Source organism: Balaenoptera musculus, chromosome 16, assembly GCF_009873245.2.
Source record: "Balaenoptera musculus isolate JJ_BM4_2016_0621 chromosome 16, mBalMus1.pri.v3, whole genome shotgun sequence".
Classification (NCBI taxonomy): domain Eukaryota; kingdom Metazoa; phylum Chordata; class Mammalia; order Artiodactyla; family Balaenopteridae; genus Balaenoptera; species Balaenoptera musculus.
This window is the reverse complement of record NC_045800.1, coordinates 34,911,869-34,931,782: the sequence shown is the minus strand read 5'-3', so window position 1 is coordinate 34,931,782 and position 19,914 is coordinate 34,911,869. Positions and strand designations below refer to the sequence as shown.

Below are 19,914 nucleotides of genomic sequence, written 5' to 3'. Positions count from 1 at the left end.
CTAGATTACTCATAATATTCTAATACGGTGTAAATGGTAAGTTGTTGCTGGTGTGCAGCAACTTTGAGTTTTGCTTTGGGAAACTTTCTGGAATTTTTTCCCCCTAGATATTTTCATTCTGCAGTTGGTTGAATATGCAGATGCAGAACCCAAAGATTTGGAGGGCCAACTGTAGAATGAAAATATAGCTATACCAGATTTTTTAAAATAGATTTGTTATTTTAGGACAATTTTTAATTTACAGAAAAATTTCAAAGATAGTACAGAGAGTTCCCAAATATCCCATATTCAGTTTCTTCTGTTATTAACATCTTATGTAGTATTGTACACATTTGTTATAATTAATGTACCAGTACTGATATTATTATTAACTGAAGTCCATACTTTACTCAGGTTTTCTTAATTTTTCCCTAATGTCCTTATTCTGTTCCAGGATCCTATTCAGGATATTATATTACATTTAGTCATGTCTCCTTAATGCTCCTCTTGGCTGTAACAGCTTCTCAGACTTTCCTTGTTTTTGTTGACCTTGACGGTTTTGAGGAATACTGGTTAGATGTTTTACAGAATGTCTCACAATTCGGATCTGTCTGATGTTTTTCCCATTATCTACTGGGGTTATGAGTTTTGGGGTACAAGACCACAGAGATGAAGTGCCATTTTCATCACATCACATCCCAGGCACATACTATCAATATTACTTATCACTCATGATACTGACCTTGATCATCTCAGTAAGGTTATGTTTGTCAGGTTTTTTCACTGTAAAGTTACTCTTTTTTTCCCCCTTTCATACCAGCTTTTTTTGATGTTGTTGCATTTGCTTATCTTTTCTCATCCTTTTATTTTCAGTTCTTCTGAATTCTTTTGTAAATAAGTGTAAACTTATTGTGATACTCATATAGTTGGGTTTTTTTCTGTCAAATTTCATGCATTCTATTTGTCCTTTTTATCTTTTTTTTCCCCTTTAGTTGATCATCTTCTGGATTGAAATGCTTTTTCCTGTGATGCTATATTTTCCCCTGTACTTTTTTTTTTTTTTTTGACTGTGTTGAGTCTTCGTTGCTGCACGCGAGATTTCTCTATTCGCGGCAAGCGGGGGCTACTCTTTGTTGCGGTGCGCAGGCTTCTTATTGCAGTGGCTTCTCTTGTTGCGGAGCACGGGCTCTAGGTGCACGGGCTTCAGTAGTTGTGGCACGTGGGCTCAGTAGTTGTGGCTCGCGGGCTCTAGAGCGCAGGCTCAGTAGTTGTGGCACACGGGCTTAGTTGCTCCTCGGCGTGTGGGATCTTCCCGGGCCAGGCCGTGTCCCCTGCATTGGCAGGTGGATTCTTAACCACTGCGCCACCAGGGAAGTCCCAGAAATACAAAGGATCTTAAGAAAGTACTGTGAGCAGTTGTATGCCAACAAATTGGGTAACCTAGAAGTAAAGGATAAATTCCTAGAAACATAAAACGTACAAAGACTGAATCATGAAGAAATAAAAAATGTGAACAGACCAATAACAACTAAGGAGATCATAAAACTCCCAGCAAAGAAAAACCCAGGACCAGATGGTTTCACTGGTGAATTCCGCCAAACACTTAAGGAAGAATTAATGCCAGTCCTTCTCAGACTCTTTAAAATTAAAGAGGAGGGAACATTCCCAAACTCATTTTATGAGGCCAGCATTACCCTGATACCAAAGCCAGACACAGACACTATAAGAAAACTACAAGCCAATATCCCTGATGAATATAGATGAAAAAATTCTCAACAAAATATTAGCAAAACAAATCCAACAGCATATTAAAGCATCGTACACCATGATCAAGTGGGATTTATCCCTGGGATGCAAGGATGGTTCAATATCTGCATATCAATCAGTGTGATACACCACATTAATAGAATGAAAGATAAAAATCTTATTATCTCTGCATCTCATTATCTGCAGGATGCAGAAAAGCATTTGACAGAATTCAACATCCTTTCATGATAAAAACTCTCAACAAATTGGGTATAGAAGGACGTACCTCAACGTCATAAAGGCTGTACATGACAAGCTCACAGCTAACATCATACGCAGTGTACCCACTAAGATCAAGAACAAGACAAGGGTGTCTGTTCTCACCACTCCTGTCCTACCCAGAGCAGTTAGTCAAGAAAAAGAAATAAAAGACATCTGAATCCAAAAGAAAGAAGTAAAATTGTCTTTGCTTGGAGATGATATGATCTTATATATAGAAAATCCTAAAGACTCCACCAAAAGCCTGTTAGAACTAATAAATGAATTCAGTAAAGTTGCAGGATACAAAATCAACATAAAAATCAGTTGTGTTTCTATATATACACTAAGCTATCTGAAAAAGAAATAAAATAATCCCATTTATAATACCAAAAATAATAAAATACTTAGGAGTAAAACAAAATTTCAAAACATTGATGCAAGAAATTAAAGAAGACACAAATAAATGAAAAGCTATCTCATATTCATGGATTGGCAGAATTAATACTGTTAAAATGTCCATACTACCCAAAGCCATCTATATATTCAATGTAATCCCTGAAAGTCCAATGGCATTTTTTACAGAATTAGGAAAAATAATCCTAAAATTGTATGGAACTACAAAAGACCGCAAATAGCCAAAGCAATCCTGAGAAAGAAGAACAAAGCAGGTGACATCACATTTACTGATTTAAACTTTATTACAAAGCTGTAATAAAGCAATATGGTACTAGTGTAAAAAGACACGTAGGCCAGTGGAACAGAGTTGAGAGCCCAGAATTAAACCCACACATATATGTTCAACTAATATTTGACAAGGGAGCCAAGAATACTCGGGGAAGTCTCTTCAGTAAGTGATGTTGGGAAAACTGAATTGTTACATGCAAAAGACTGAAACTGGCCCCTGTCTTATTCCACTCACAAAAATTAACTCAAAATGGATTAGAGATTTAAATTTAGGACCAGAAACTATAAACGTTCTAGAATAAAATATAGGAAAGTCTCCTTGACATTGATCTTGGCAATGATTTTTTGGATATGACACCAAAAGCACAAGCGACAAAAGCAGAAATAAACAAGTTGGACTATATAAAACTAAAGAGCTTTTGCACAGCAAAAGAAACAATTAGCAAAATGAAAAGGTAACCTATGGAATGAGAAAATACTTGTAAATCATCTGTCTGATAGGGGATTAATATCCAAAATATAAGGAATTTATACAACTCAATATCCAAGAATAAAATCCATACACAATCTGATTTAAAAATAGGTTAAAATCTTGAATAGAAAATTTTCTGTAGAAGACATACAAATGGTCAACTGATGCATGAAAAGATGCTCAACATCACTAATCATTGGGGAAATGGGAATCAAAACCACAATGAGATGTTACCTCACATCTGTTAGAATAGCTATTAACAAAAAGACAATAGACAACAAGTGTTAACAAGGCTGTGGAGAAAAGGGTACTGTGTGCACTGTTTGTGGGGATATTAATTGGTACAGCCACTATGAAAAATTATATGGAGATTACTCAAAAAAAGTTTTTTAACTATCATGTGATCCAGCAATCCCACTTCTGAGTAGATATCTGAAGGAATGAAATCACTGTCTGGAAGAGATACCTACACCCCCATGTTCACTGCAGCATTATTCACAATAGCCAAGACATGGAAACAACCTAAGTGTCCATTGACGGATGAATGGATAAAGAAAATGTGTGTATATATACAGTAGAATATTCAGCCTTTTTTAAAAAAAATAAAAGGAAACCCTGCCTTTTGCAAGAACATGGGTAGATCTTAAGGGCATTGTGCTAAGCGAAATAAGTCAGAGAAAGACAAATACTATATGTTCTCACTTATATGTGGACTCTAAAATATCCAAACTCAAATAGTAGAATGGTTGGGGCTGGGGGTTGGGGAATATTGGGAAATGTTGGTCAAGGGCTACAAACTTCCATTTAAAAGATGAATCAGTTCTAGAGATTAATGTACAATATGGTGACCATAATTAGCACTGTATTATATAAATGAAGGTTAAAAAAGTAGACCTTAAGTGTTAGCACCACAAAGATGGTAATTATGTAAGAGGATTGAAGTGTTAACTAACCTTATTGTGGTGATCATTTCTCAATATATATTATCAAATTATCATATTCTACACCTTAAACATATATGTTATATGTCAATAATAATAAAGCTGGAAAAATGTATAGTTATCTTTTTTTATGATAAGACTGATCAGTGGATACAGGTGTTATCAACCTGATACATCCAATAGAATTCCCTGTCAGTTTCCACCTACTGGTTTTAGCAGAGATTGATTTTTTTTTTATTCATTGCCTCTAGATCTATTATTTCATTAGATGGTACAGAAGAATGACATTGTAATTCTTTCTCTTTTTTTTTGAGTTCATTAGCTTAGAATACTTATTAAAGATGAACCAAGAAGGGATTGCTAAATTGGGGTGAATAGCATATATACTTTTGCTGGATTAGGTACTATACCATTTTATATGCACCTGCAATGGATGAGTTTGCCTGTTTACTTACAGCTTTGCCAATAGATTGGCTAACATTTTAGTTTGTCAGTATAATCTGTTAGGTAAGAAAAGGTATCTCAGAGTTTTAATTTCCATTTCTTTATGAGTGAGGTGGCTAACCATTGGAAAGCAAGAAAGAATGCTGTTGTGTTGGGTTTTTTTTTTTTTAACATCTTTATTGGAGTATAATTGCTTTACAATGGTGTGTTAGTTTCTGCTGTATCACAAAGTGAATCAGCTATACATGTACATATATCCCCATATCCCCTCCCTCTTGCATCTCCCTTCCACCCTCCCTATCCCACCCCTCTAGGTGGTTACAAAGCACAGAGCTGAGCTCCCTTTGCTATGCAGCTGCTTCCCACTAGCTGTTTTACATTTGGTAGTGTATATATGTCCATGCCACTCTCTCACTTCGTCCCAGCTTACCCTTCCCCCTCCCCGTGTCCTCAAGTCCATTCTCTACGTCTGCATCTTTATTCTTGTCCTGCCCCTAGGTTCTTCAGAACCTTTTTTTTTTTTTTTTTTTTTAAGATTCCATATATGTGTTAGCATACGTTATTCGTTTTTCTCTTGCTGACTTACTTCACTCTGTATGACAGACTCTAGGTCCATCCACCTCATTACAAATAACTCAATTTCATTTCTCTTTATGGCTGAGTAATATTCCATTGTATATATGTGCCATATCTTCTTTATCCATTCATCTGTTGATGGACACTTAGGTTGCTTCCATGTCCTGGCTGTTGTAAATAGAGCTGCAATGAACATTTTGGTACATGACTCTTTTTGAATTAGGGTTTTCTCTGGGTATATATATGCCCAGTAGTGGGATTGCTGGGTTGTATGGTAGTTCTATTTTTAGTTATTTAAGGAACCTCCATACTGTTTTCCATAGTGGCTGTATCAATTTACATTCCCACCAACAGTGCCAGAGGGTTCCCTTTTCTCCACACCCTCTCCAGCATTTATTGTTTGTAGACTTTTTGATGATGGCCATTCTGACTGGTGTGAGGTGATACCTCACTGTAGTTTTGATTTGCATTTCTCTAACGATTAGTGATGTTGAGCATCCTTTTGTTTGAAAAAGGGTACTAAATATATATAAAATATATTTTCCCCAAATTTAAAAAAGTTCTCCATGGCTTCAATTTAATGAGAATTTTACATTTTTAATATTTTCTAAGCTATCAGTTAACTTTCTAAGAATAGTCTGCATTGTTTCCTCTAACCACATGGCCCTCTGTTACTCACCATAAATCCAAGCGGTTACTTTCCTGACTGCTCTCATAAAATATATTGTTGGCTTATTTCATTACTTGAAAACCAGTATAGACTTAAGAATTCAAGTACTTTCTTCATATAATTAAGAGTTTCTAGTAATATTTACACTTGGCCATCAGAGAAGTGTTTATTTTTGCTTTGCATTATATCTAAACGTCTATGGATGATCAAAATAAAGGAATTGAAAAACCAAAATCCTACTCCCTAATGATTCAATCTTTGAGTACCCTCTGATGTTAAAGTTTGTAGGTAGGCATCTCATTAGATCTTCTTTGGCCCTCCTTTATATACCCTCTTATGAGGCAGATGACTAGAATACTTTCAAAGTAAGGATTTCTTGTGTTTATTGCTGGATCACATCTAGTCTTGTTCCCTAAGATTTAAATATAAATTTGTTTTAATAAGTATCTTCAATAGGGTGAGGCTTTCTGGGTACACACTATATATAAATACTGGTAGCTGAATTATAGGTCCAAAACACAATTACAGAATCTTACATTTTTTAAAAAGTAATTACTAATTATAGTCTGGTGTCTTCTCCCTCTTCATTCCCAGATTCCCTGGCACCATGAATTTTCCTCTTCCTCCTTGTTCCAGACCTTTAGGCAAAAAAGATCTGTCCTTTATTTCTTACCTCACATTTTCCTGAAACAGTCTTATTTTTATACCAGAGCCTTATACCATAAATTTTTCCTCAAACATCTGTCTTGGATTATACCGCCTATTCCAGAGTTCTATTCTACTTAACTTAGTATGCCATTTTTGAAAGAACTAATATCTGACATTGGTACAGTATAACACTAAGTACTGTATTAAGAGCTTCATATGCATTAATTTTCACAAAAACTCTGAGGTAGATATTATCTTCATTATCATTATAGATGTAGAAATTGAGGTCTGGAGGTAGCATTTTGTCCAAATTCACACAGTAGACCCTACCTAATCCTTACCTGCCTTGTTATTTTGCCTCCTAAGGAGCCTACTGGGAGTTTCTCATATAAAGGGGAAAAGAAAATGAAACAGTAATGTCAGGTTGACTTTCCTTAGGGTATGGTTACCTGAATTTTATGATAACCCTTTGTTATTCTCTAAAAAGTAGTTTTTCTTATTAATAAAAGTAATTATATTCTCATCATGGAAAATTTGAAAAATATAGGTATGTTTAAAGAAGAAAAAAGAATATGTAATAACAATTCCTTGGCATATATGTAGTATGTGCATAATTAATATTGCCATCTATTTTTATGTATTAATGATAATTGATGGTGGTGGTTCTTTTATCACAGCTTAACTTTTTCAACTTTTAATTTGGAAATTCAAAGAATTTAATACCTTAGGCATGGTTTCTCCTAAAAGCAGACAAAACATTTTTTCTCTAATAAGGTTTAATATTTCTTTATCCTTTCTAACTCAACTCCCTATTAAGCTACTTTAGATTGATGCTACTTTCTCTTTTTTTGTACTCACTTTAGATACAAAATCTTGTAGATTCTATTCTAGTTTATTCTGACTTTAAATATTCTTAGTTTTCCTAAAATATCATATTCATTTTAGCATGCCTGTCACCAGGAACTTCCTTCCTGCCTATTGTGTCATGTTCTTCAGAGATCTGGCTAACGGTTTCTATCAATTAACCCCCACCTTACTGGCATACTAGCTTTTTAAAAATATGTAACCCTTTGAATAAAGTCTCTTGCCTCTAGTTAGGTCTTCTAGCATTCCCCCTTTTCAGATCATAGATTTCAAGGTCAATATTCACTTCTGTTAATTAGTAAATATATACATACAGACAGTAATATTAAAACTCCTTGCATCCTTACCCCCTCTATAATCTTAACTTAAAATTTGTTAACATGTATCTGTGTAGTTTGTATGACACTATCATATATTTGTCAGTTTTGCCATAAAGTTTTCCAGTTGTTTAATGTGTATTTATTGTTTGTCCCTAACTAGATTGTAGGCTCCTTGGAGGCAGAGGCTAGTGTGTTAAATTTTATTTACATTTATTTTAATGGATAGTAAAATGCTATATGTACAATAGGTGCTTAATAAGTACTAGTAGTTGACATTACAGGCCTCAAATATTCTATGGGCTAATCTATTCTAATGAGGAAAAATTTAAGCTTTCCCTTGGCACAAGCTATGTACTCATAAAGAACTACTTTGATGATCTTTAGTTACTTTTCTTGGTAATACACTATATATATACACCAAGACATAATATTCATCTACTTTGACTCTGAATCTTTTATTCAGCATTGGTTTTGTTTTGTTTTGAGGGGTTTTTGGTCAATTATTATTAGTTTGGTTAAATAAAAAATTGTCCAAGAACATATCCTTTCCTCTGTTTACAATCTAATGACTAACTTTCATCATTAAGCAAAGTAAATTAAAGCCTAAGTTTGCAGGATGTTTGTTTTTACATAAAAAATGGTAAAATCTCAACCTACAAGCAGAGCAATTAAAGATGAACTTACATGAGCTTGTCTGGGGCTCTTAGACCTAGCCTCCGGCATCTTAGTGTTTAAAACAGTGATGAATGCTAGAGAAAGAGTTAAAAGTTAAAACTCTTTACTATCCCATCAAAATTCCCACAGTTGAATTGGTGGTTGTGATATTCATGTTTTCAGTAAAATCCACATTTGTTGTTGGACCATATAATTAATACTTTTTTTAAGTTGTTTTTTTAACAATGAATTGAGTCAAATACTTGCCACAGAGCGCTGCAGCTAGGTCCTGTGCCATTATATTCTAATGCCCTGTGGAACAGGCCAAAGTTCCCTGATATACTGCCAAGTACCATGTGCTGAAGATAGCTGTAGCTTAGACAGTCCCTGAGAGTGATAGATACCAATCATCATTAAAAAGCATTTTTTAAGCACCTATCTGTACATGGTTCTATCCTAGGCACTGTACAAAACGAGTTAAACAGACATGGCCCCTGCCCCCTGGGAGTTTTCAATCTCAGATGATGCTGACATGGACAGACTTAAAGGATATTGAGACAACTGAACAAACATTGAACAAGAACATAAAGTACTAACATTATGCACAAGCAAAGGGGTAAGTGCATTTTGTGGGATAGTATGTAAAGGAAGCCTCGTGGAACAGGGTGGGGTAGAACAATTAGTCAGCCTCTATCAGGTTAGGTTAGTTTTCATTGGGAATTTGGGTTTTCATACAGATTTAATCAAAGTAGGGACAGGACATTCCAGAAGTAGTGTGCAACAAAAAGAAGACTTGGAGCAAGGAAAGAAGTTTAGAACTGTATTGTTAGGATCTTGGTGACCTCGAAAATCTGCAATTCTCAGCAGTTCTGAACCTGAAAGTGGGGTTGATGTTTTGGCTTAGCAAGTTGGCATTTGAGTTGGGTCTGGCAATCTCTTTTATAAATTTGGCCACTTAACAGAAACCTTGGAGTTCATGGGAGCTGTTATCATCTCAGGGACTTATACAAGGTTATCTTGTGAAGCATTAAATTATGTTTTGTGTTAGAAACTTTAGCACCCTGGCAGCATTTAGAAATTATTTTTCAAGAATTGGTCAGAGGTGTTTTTGAGGGTACCTCTCTATCCCCAAGAAAGGTTCTGGGAATTCTGGGTATGATTGTATGCAGTGCCAGGAGATTTTGAACACTTAAGTATTAGCTGCCCTTCAGTCATTAATTCTTAATTTCCAAAATGTACCTTTAACACCATGCATACAGAGACTTGAATTTAAATCACAACACAACAATCACAACAAATCTACTTTTGCAGTGTCTGCCAGATAAAACTGATTACTTCTTTTCAATAGACATGGACTTAGGAGTTTCCCTAATAGTTCTCAGCTCACTGTTTGATGTCATTCCAATCTGAAATGTGAAGATTTGAATTTACCCAAAACATTACGTGTAGTTATTTTCTTTACAAAAGTTTTATTGTGCAAAAGAATTCACAATAGATTTCCTTTTAATTGCAAGTTTCCCTAGTGCCCTTTAAATTATTGAATTTTCAAAACTTGTATTTATACAAAGCTTCTCCAATTGCCATTCATTGTGTAAATACAGTACTGTTGGAAACATAAGTGATGAAGCCCACTGAGGCATTAAAAATTCAATAATACCTTTTTAAAATACTAAATAAAACCTTTTTATGCCCTTGCATATTTAACTTGTGAAGTACGTTTATTCATACTTCTTCCTCCCCATCAGAATTGAGATTTTCAAGGGCTAGAGTCTTGCCTTTCCTCATTTCCCGTAACTGTTTGTACTTTAATCTGACAATAAGAAGAGGCTAATGACTGTTGCTGTTTTCCTTTTATGGCCTCAAGTCATAGGATAGTACATGATAAGCTTCCTAATAAGAAAAATATGATTGAGGGACTGCATCCGGAGGATTTGAGTGATTGTTCTTATTCATCAAATAGCTTGCCTAGATAATCTTTAGCTCTCAGAAATACCTCCCCTGGGTGGCAGTTTATAATTCTAATGGTATGTTTACCACTAGGCATTTATCCTTCCTTTTAAATATTAAACTAATCTTGGACTAGTCTATCTGGAAAAGACTTGAGAGGTTTAGGCAAAATAAACTTAAAACAAAAGCCTAGACAGAATTTTGCCAGAAAAACTGGAAATAGGGATTATGAAATGCAGCCAGTAACTTCATTTAATCCAGCACATCTGTTGCATATGACCCAAGGGATAAGTAAAAAATTTCCAGAAGGAAGTATGAGGATTTATTTGTTTGTTTTTGTTTGTACAGAAAGAATTCATACCCAGTGATTCAGAAGAAAATTGAAAATTGAGCTTATTCTGTTGGAACCTTCTGAGATCTTTAAAGGAAAGACAATTCAAACACCTGTCTATTGTCCATGTTCATAATAGATAAAATTGGTAGTGACTGATCACTTTTTAGGAACTATGTTTTCATCTAAATGATCTGTTACTTTTTTTAGGAATTATATTGCTTTGCTCCATCAGTAGATCTTTCCAAGCACCCTTTTGAAAAGGTGGGGAATGGGGGGAGAAGGTCAGCTGGAAGCAGGTAAAATACCTTCTCTCCTAATACATTCTGATTCTGACTGGGTAGAAAATAGTCTCATAACTTGGGCTTCATACAGAATAATGAAAAAGGAAGACCTAGAGATTTTCATATCATAGTTTTTCGTAAGTACCTCAGTAGAGAATTAAGCAAATTTTTGAGAATCAAAGGAATTGGGATTCGTCAATAAGCAAAATAAAAAGGTTACTTTCGCTTTGGAGCTCATATTCTAGTTCAGGAGCCAACAAACTTTTTCTGCAAAAAAAAAAAAAAAAAAAAAAAAAAAAATATATATATATATATAGTAAATACAGTTGACCCTTGAACAGTGCGGGCTTGGATGGGGGAAGGGGTGCCAACCTTCTGTGCATTCAAAAACCCACATATAACTTATAGTCAGCCCTCCATATCCACAGCTCCTCTGTATCCCTCCATATCCATGGATTCAACCAACAGAGGATTGTGTAGAACTGTAGTATTTACTATTGAAAAAAATCCTAGTGTAAGTGGATCCGTGTAGTTCAAACCCGTGTTGTTCAGGGGTCAGCTAACTTTGCATGTGGCCATGTTTCTCGAAAATTTATTTATAATAACAGCGAGGTGGATTCGGCCCATGGGCCATAGTTTTTCAACCCCTATTCTAGTAGGTGGAAACAGTAAGTAAATTAGAGTATGTTAGGTGGTAAGTGCTTTAGGAAAAAGAAAAATAGAGCAGAGTAATCAAATAGGGAGTATGATGAAGTAGAAGTTGGCAGGGTGGACCTCACTTTGGTCAAGAAAAAGAGGAGGAACCAGCAAAGGAGACTGAAAAGTTAGTGACTGGTGAGATGGAAAGAAAACCAAGAGATGGTGATGTCCTGGAGATGCATTGATTATTGGGAAGAAGAAGGGAACATCTATCAGATGTTGGTGGTAGCCCAAATAAGAGGAAGGCTGATATTAGACCATTGGATTTAGCTATGTGTGGGTTGTTAGTGACCTTGATGAGCAGTTTTGGTGGAGTGGGTTCAAGAGAGAATTGAAGAGAGAGAGTGAAAACAGAAGAGTCTTTTGAGTGATTTTGTTGTAAAGGGAGCAAAGAAATGGAGCAGTGGGAAAAGAAGGATCAAGAGAAGGTGTTTCTCTTTTTTTTAAGATAGAATAAATAATGACATGTTTGATGAAAATAATCCAATAAAGGGTAGGGGGAAATGATGTAGGAGGGTAGAAGTGAATTGCTAGAGCTGTGTCTTTGAGTTGGTGAGGGGATGGGATCTGGTGTATAAGTGGGGATTGACTTCAGATAGGTGTGATGTTGGTAGGTGGAAACGTGCTGTAAAGAGTCTGTAGTTGTTTTGTGATTTTAATTTTCTGATTAAAGAACTATCGATAGAAAATATGAAAGCTGAAGTTTTGAGGCTTTATATATACCTATTGGCTTTAACTTTTAGTACCAGCATTTCAGGGATCTTTGGTGACTTACTAAAATGCTTTTTATTGTGCCTTCTGAGAGGGTTATAAACTTAAACCTGCAAATTTGTGTATTTTAAGGATTAAACCGTACATTATGAGATTATATAATGATACATGTAATGTGTGGCACAGCGCCTGCTATCATGTAGAATGTAGAGTCAGTATACATTGAACTAGGCTTACTTTATCTCTTTGGTCCCAAAAGATACCTTGTCATAGTTTTAAATGTTATATAAGTTAGATTTTGACAGTAGTAAGTTTATATGCTAAATTTAAATCATAGGTCCCTTTGACATCTCTCCTAATGTTCTTCCTTCTTCACAGTATGGTCTCTCTTTATACAGTGACTAGTAATATTACTGGCTCCAGCAATCAGGGGGAACTATTGCTGGATGGATAGATGGATGCTTGTTCTTTTAAATGATTTTATCATATATTGCTATTTGAATTTCTTTGTACAATGAAAATAAGTTGGTTTTGTATACAGCATCCTCCTATAGATTGTAAGCCCCCAGAGGTAGGTAATACCTCTTATACATTTCTAAGAAAATGTCCTAAGTAATAGTTTGTACGTAGAGGGCATTCAACAAATATGATGATTACTAAGTCAAGGTTGCATGTTTCTTTAGCTCAACTTAGATATTCAGTTCTTTAGGCCTTGCTCTAATTCAGGTCTAAGACTTTTCCACTATTCTGGAAAATTCTAGAGCTAAATTATACCGGGCTTAATTGCAGTTATTATAATTCCTCCTAGTATAGTTATTCCAAATAACTACCAGAGGAGATAATAACCAAATTTCACTTTGTAAGCACATAATAATAATAGAAGCATAATTGGCATATACAGCTGTTGGAATGCCATAAAAACTGGCATGATCATTAAAAGTAGTTTGTTAGAGAATAGTGCTCAACTAAATATTGTATATTGGATATCAAAGTAAGATAGGTTGACTTTGTATAACTACAAAAAAATAGCCTAGGTTACCTTCACACACTATCAAGGAAGTAATAAGTGAAGTCAAAGAAATGATAGTCTTACCAAGTACTATAGAATCTAATTGTGGCCAGGAACTGTTTGTGAAGAGCAAGTTGAAATGGCCATGTCATTCTGCAGTAGCCAGTGTCATTAAGAGAAGTAAGAGAACTATTTTCCTTTATAAGAAGTAGCTTTGTTTAAGGCTTTACTCTTAGGTTTACTGATAAAGATAAAAATTTGAAGAGGCTATTTCCTAGGAGTTAGGAAGTAAAACTCAGCTATTCATGGAAATGACTGAGAAATTCTAAATTTGTTCAAATCTAGGTTCCCATTACATTTATAAGTTATTTCTAAAGCATCAGGGCATCCAACTTCATAAAAATATTTTAGATCTGTGGTCTTTTTTTTTTTTTTTTAATCTGTCTTGTGTTGAAACTTTGTTTTCTTTATATTATAGGTCCAGTTGTTTACGTCTTGGATCTTGCAGATAGACTGATCTCAAAAGCCTGTCCATTTGCTGCAGCAGGAATAATGGTTGGCTCTATCTATTGGACAGCTGTAACTTATGGAGCGGTGACAGTGATGCAGGTTCACTATTTTATTCTATTTGATGATGTTACTTTTGATATGAAGATCAAACAGATTAAATAGATTTTTGTTAGGAGTTTTTAAAATTATTATTTGAACAAGTAATAACATTCTCATGGCTTAAAAATAAGAAAATATATAAAAGCTCTCTAGGGGAAAGTCTTCTTACTCCTCTCCTTCATTTGCCCAGGTTCCCCTCTCCTCAGGTAGCCAGATATATTCTTCCAGACTTTCTTTGTGCGTATGCAAGATAAAATAAATATGTTCTCCCACACACATTATAGTTTTCCCCCCAAAAGGAAACGTATTAGAGCTGAACCCCCTTTTTCCAAAAACAATGAATTTTAGAGATCTTTTCACAAAGTATGGAGAAATCTGCATAGCATTCTTTGTATAGAATTTCAGCAGTTTACTAACCAGTCTCTTATTGATTAGACAGTTAGTTACTTCTAGTTTTTTGCTATTATGAAACAATGCTACAGTTAGTAACTGTTGATGAAAATTAGAATGACTTAAATTTCAAGATTTAGTCCCAGGCCCTTGACTCTTCTCTCTGTATACCTCTTCTTTGAAGATTTCCAGCCATCTTAACTGAGCGTTTTGTGTTCAGATCTATGTCTTTCACCCTAATCTTTTCCCAAAATCAGTCCTATAAGAACAGCATGGCCCTTCTCCTTAAATGACCTCTTATGACTTCACACTCAATATTATTGAAATCAAACTTGGCTTTTCCTCAATTTGAAACCTAAATTTATTCTCTGTTATAATTTCTCTGTATCTTTGATTCCTACAATTATTTTCTCATCTACTTGATATATAGCCTACATTCTTAGGATTACCTTTAACTCTTTCTACTTCATAGTGCTATATCCAGTCCACTGAGTCCAAGCAGTTTCCATCTAGATACGTCTTAACATCTGTGGCTTCCTTTCCACAATCTTTAATACCTGACTTATTGTCTTTCTCCCATCATACCTGGATGGCTAAAGGAGCCTCTTGATTGTTTTCTTTAACTTCATTCTTTTCTGTCGATCCATCCTTCCATATGAATCTTCCTAAAATAATACCTTTCAACGTTTTACTTCAAAGCTTAACGTCTCCTCTAACTTAAGTGATCATTTTCGAAAGCAGCACCTAGATTGGTTAAATGTTTCTTTTTTTTTTTTTTAATAAATTTATTTATTTTTATTTTTGGCTGCGTTGGGTCTTTGTTGCTGCATGCAGGCTTTCTCTAGTTGCGCTGAGCAGGGGCTACTCTTCGTTGTGGTGCGCAGGCTTCTCATAGCAGTGGCTTCTCTTGTTGTTGAGCACGGGCTCTAGGCACGCAGGCTTCAGTAGTTGTGGCACATGGGCTTAGTTGCTCCGCGGCATGTGGGATCCTCCCAGACCAGGGCTCAAACCCATGTCTCCTGCGTTGGCAGGCGGATTCTTAACCACTGCGCCACCAGGGAAGCCCGGTTAAATGTTTCATGACTAACTCAGTAATGGTTAACACACTTTGGTTTGTAGATGATATAACTTACTTTTCTTTAATATAAATTAAAGAGTACATGAAAGAAAAAGGGATCGAAGGGATTATATGTAATATTCTAGAAGTTGCACATAACCTATCTATGCAAGGTCCATAGTGAGCCGCCGTTCTGGTTACTCCATTAATAATCATGGTGAGACAGAATATTGCAATGCTTCTTTATAAAATGTTGATGACACCCCAGAAATCTGGATGTAGTCACTGGAATGAATCACAAATCATTTGTCATAGGATAGTGGATAAAGATTGAGAATCACTGACTTGAAAAAGATTCCATTTCCTTAACCTGGTTTGTTATGCAGTGTTCTCCACAATCTTAACTTCATTCTACTTTGAGGCCTATTGGGCTGTCTCCTCCAACCCATCCTTATGTTGTTTAGTTTTTTTACCTCTGTCCTTTGGCTTATGTCACCCGCCCTGCCTAATACCTGTCCTTTCAGTCCTTTCTCTCCGAATTTAAACCCTCCTTCCAGGCTTAGTTCAGCCACTTTCCCTCCATGAAACTTATCAGGCAACTCCTGCCCAGTGTGATTTCTTCTTCCTCTGCATTCATGACATTTTTATTCCTCAAATGGCAGCCAATCCTATGTTGACCAAGTGCTATATCTTATATAGATTACCTAAGTTATTTAACTTTTGCTGTATTCAGGCCTTACTCTTCCTATTAGCAGGTAATTTCCTTGAGAAAGTAGAGACTATCTTATACATAGGTGTTCCCTGTATAGCATATACACAGACGTTAACTTTAGAAGGCTTTCATAAGTAATGATTTTTTTAATATGACCAATTCTATCAGGTAGTAACAGGTTTGTTTAACTGATTATATGTTCTGTAATAATTTGTTAAGCTCCAGTAATGAGTATTAGTATATCATTAGATCAAGGAAGTTCAGGACCATTCACTAGGACTGACAAAGACCTGAAAACTTAAGAGATTATACATTGTTTAATGTACAAATACATTATACAAAAGTATATTTTTGCAGATGGGGAAACTAAGGCCCTCTGAGATTGAGTGATTTCTCTTTAAGACCTAATTGACCATAAGAAATGGGATGGCTCTTTTTGAAAAGATTTTAGGCTAGCACAGTCTTAAAAGAATTCTCGTAATTAATGAGACACTTAAACAACAGGAGCCAATTAAGGAAAGACTACCTTAACAGTATTTTAATTCAGTAAAAGTGAAAGATCATTTGAAGTTATGAAAAAAATAAGTCTTGAGCTGACCCTTGAAGAGGATAATTTGGATTGGTAGAGAGGAGGAAATGATATGAGCAAGGAGACAAAAATAAACATGTTAATGGTGACAGTAAAGAAGGTTAATGGTGACAGAAAAGAACTAAAACGATGATAATGCATATATATATTATGTGTTACCATTTAGATATAACCTTCACATGTACTGTTTCACTTGAAAAGATTTTTTTTTTTAGCCCAGAAATGGGAGCGATTAGCTGTGACAGTAGATAGCTCCTGTTGTGTGATTTAAGAGTATTTGGAAGACTTTTATCTTTCTGAATATTTGATAGCAGTCGTGCCCCCTACTCCATCAGCAGAATTTAGGATTTTCTTTTTAACACTTAATTATTTTTTTTCCTTTTGTTCTCTGACTTCTCTGAAGTTCAGGTAAATCAGATTAAGGAATCAGATCACTGTTTTTTTCCCATTTATTTCTTCATGAACCAGTCTTAGGTTCAATCCCTGTTCGTTGTAAAGAACTTGAATGGCCCCTTTGATTTAAATTTGTTGAAAAGACAACGTGGTTAACTTTTTTTTCCCCTGGCGCCTGGCTGAACACCTTTCAAGCACCGATGCATATAATTCTTGCAACAATCTTGTGACATAGATACTATCAATTATTCCTAGTTTACAGGTTCAGAGAGCTTACGTGTCCAGTACCAGTACCACCTTCCAGCAAGGAAGAAGCATTAGGACTCCTGTCCCTAATCTAGGGCTCCTGAAATGAAAGCTGGCCCCAGAGGCAGCTGGAGCATTGTATCCGGGAACAGTGGTACACTAACACCCGGCCCAGCTCTGCTTCTGCCTCTGCTGTAGAGCAGCCCCCACAAGCATTGTCCCTTCTTAATTGTGTTGCATTTAATTACCCTGAATTCTAAGGAGACCTTTTAGTTCATCGCTGTTCCATCCCCCCTTTTAAAAGTAGGGTTCTATAGGCAGTGCTTTAAAAGATCAAACCTTAATTAAAACTAACTCTTAGCTTTTTAGCATTGATGAACTGCAGGCCTAGCTGACTATGGAGATTTAGCTTTCAGCTCTTAAGCAGAAAAACAAACAAACCTTTCTCTAAACCTGCAATTCCATAGGCCTTGATTTTGTACATGGATAAAAAATTCTTAGAGAAGACATTCGACAGTTCCTGAATCTAACCTCAAAATTTAAGTCTTGAAAATTATCTCTTTCTCAGTCTTAGGGCATAACATCAGAATGTACATGATCCTACACAAAGTTTGCTGGTTTTATATTGACCAAAGTTAAATCAGCCCCATTGCTTAATTCAGCTTTAATTTATTACCCTTGAGTCTGACTGTAGCGGCACATAGTATGACACTATAGGTGTTACACTGTCCTAGTTCCTTAACATTTATATTTGCACACTTGTTTGATTTGATTGCCTCTTACCTCCAAAAGACGTCTATTTAGCTCACCTTTTAATTCCCAGCACCTAGGCCTGTGTCTGGCACATAATCAGTATTCAGTTGAATGAATGCATGCAGGTATGCATGTAGTGGTCAGCCTCAGCTTAAGCACAAAGCATGCCTCTTGATCACAGGTGGGGAAAATGGGCTTTTGCTCACTGTTTGCCCTAATTTCCTTTTTATTTCCTCATTCTTAGACACCTGGTTGGAAAGTTTTTACTGCTACCCATGAGGAATAAATTTTCCCTTACTATAGTCCATACCTGAATATTCACTTTGCTTTATATTTTTAAACCCTAAATTCTGAAAACATAACCCAACAAAGGAATTTTTCAAATTTCTAAATTTGTTTGCTAACACTTTGGGAGTATTTAAATCACATTTAGTTATAACTTTAAAGTGATCATAATATTGAAAATAATAAAATGATATAAAAAATAGAGTGTCATGGGACAAGCATTATAGGTAAAGACAGTTTCTGGGCTAATCCACTTTTGCTGCCAATGTGGGATATGTGTTTATGAAATGTGGTGAACCAGACTATTTCACTTTAGGGCAGCTCAGAACAACCACCCTTCACATGCAAGATATGAGGTTGTTAATTTCTACCTGGAAACACAGAAGAATATCAGATACTGATACCATGGGTTTTGACCATTTGGAAGAGGCTAGTCCCCTGTTCCTTAATGTTACATCTTGGTTAGATAAATTAATCATGCACAAAAGTCTGGGCTATATCCTTAGCTGAAATTTTAAAAGCACCCATTTTGGTCCTCTCCACATACTTTTTCTTTTTTTTTTTTTTTTTTTTTTTTTTTGTTGGCCGTGCCACACAGCAATGGCATGTGGGCTCTTAGTTCCCAGACCAGGGATTGAACCTGTGCCCCCTGCATTGGAAGTGCAGAGTTTAACCACTGGACCGCCAGGGAAGTCCCTCCACATAATTTTATAAACTATTTCTACCTGGATCAAGTCTGTTGTCTAGAATTTCAATTTGCCATGACCATTGTCAGCTTCCTTATTTCACATCTCCTTGAAGTCCACCTAAAAAACTCTGCTATAATAGCTGACATAAAGGGCATCTCATTTTTGAAAACAAATCCCATTTACTTTTTCATGAGTTTGCTTTCCTGAGTAGATATTGTCCCTGGAGCTTTTAGTCTTCCCTACCTTCTTTTCTCCCTTCCCTCCTTACCTTTCCTTCCTTTCTTTTCCCTCGTCCCTCTCAGAGATATAGACAAAGACAAAGATATAGATTGTCTATATCAACAATCCTTTCTTCATAGTTTAATCCTTAAGTGTGTACAGAAAAACTATAGAAACCTTTATAGTAGTCTCCTCATATCAAGCTGTGATACCTGGATGGGCTAAAACCCCAGGATTCTGAAATAGTCTCCCCTGTCATAACTGCCAAGAATAATCCCTCAGAGAAATATATTTAATTTGCGAGCATTTGAGACTTTTGGCTAAAGGGAGGTCATTTGAGACCTGTGAAAGAATTTTTAGGGAAATTTTCTAGTTAAAAGTAAGATGCTCACCAACTAAATGGCCATGTTGAGAGACATGTAAGACCGAGATTGATCAGCAAGTGAAAAGAATTTTGCCAGGAGGGGAAGTATGGAGATTCACACATGCGAATTAATCATGTCCTTCTTGCCCTCTCAGATCTAAACCAATTGAGAAATAACCCCAAGACCCAGATGAGAGGGGAAGGATTGTTTTAGCTTTATTACCCCATAGATAGGCACCCTTGGGTTCCTGGATTAGAAAAAGTGACTGGAACCTGTAGCCAAAACTGGACCTCCTATTGCATTCCCTCAAATCTAGACCTTGGAATTGCATTTTAGGAGAGTTAGGTCTGTAGAGCAGGCATTTAGC

At 35.8% G+C, this 19,914-nt stretch overlaps 1 protein-coding gene across 2 annotated transcripts in view; it reads left to right on the top strand.

Moving 5' to 3' along the window:
* The window catches only part of MARCHF5 (membrane associated ring-CH-type finger 5), a 51,516-nt gene that overhangs the window by 27,687 nt on the left and 3,915 nt on the right, over positions 1 to 19,914 (top strand). For both annotated transcript variants that reach the window (XM_036829287.1, XM_036829288.1), the window contains exon 3: positions 13,719 to 13,849. In XM_036829287.1, the coding sequence (XP_036685182.1) occupies positions 13,719 to 13,849 (131 nt within the window). The remainder of the gene's footprint in view (positions 1 to 13,718; positions 13,850 to 19,914) is intronic.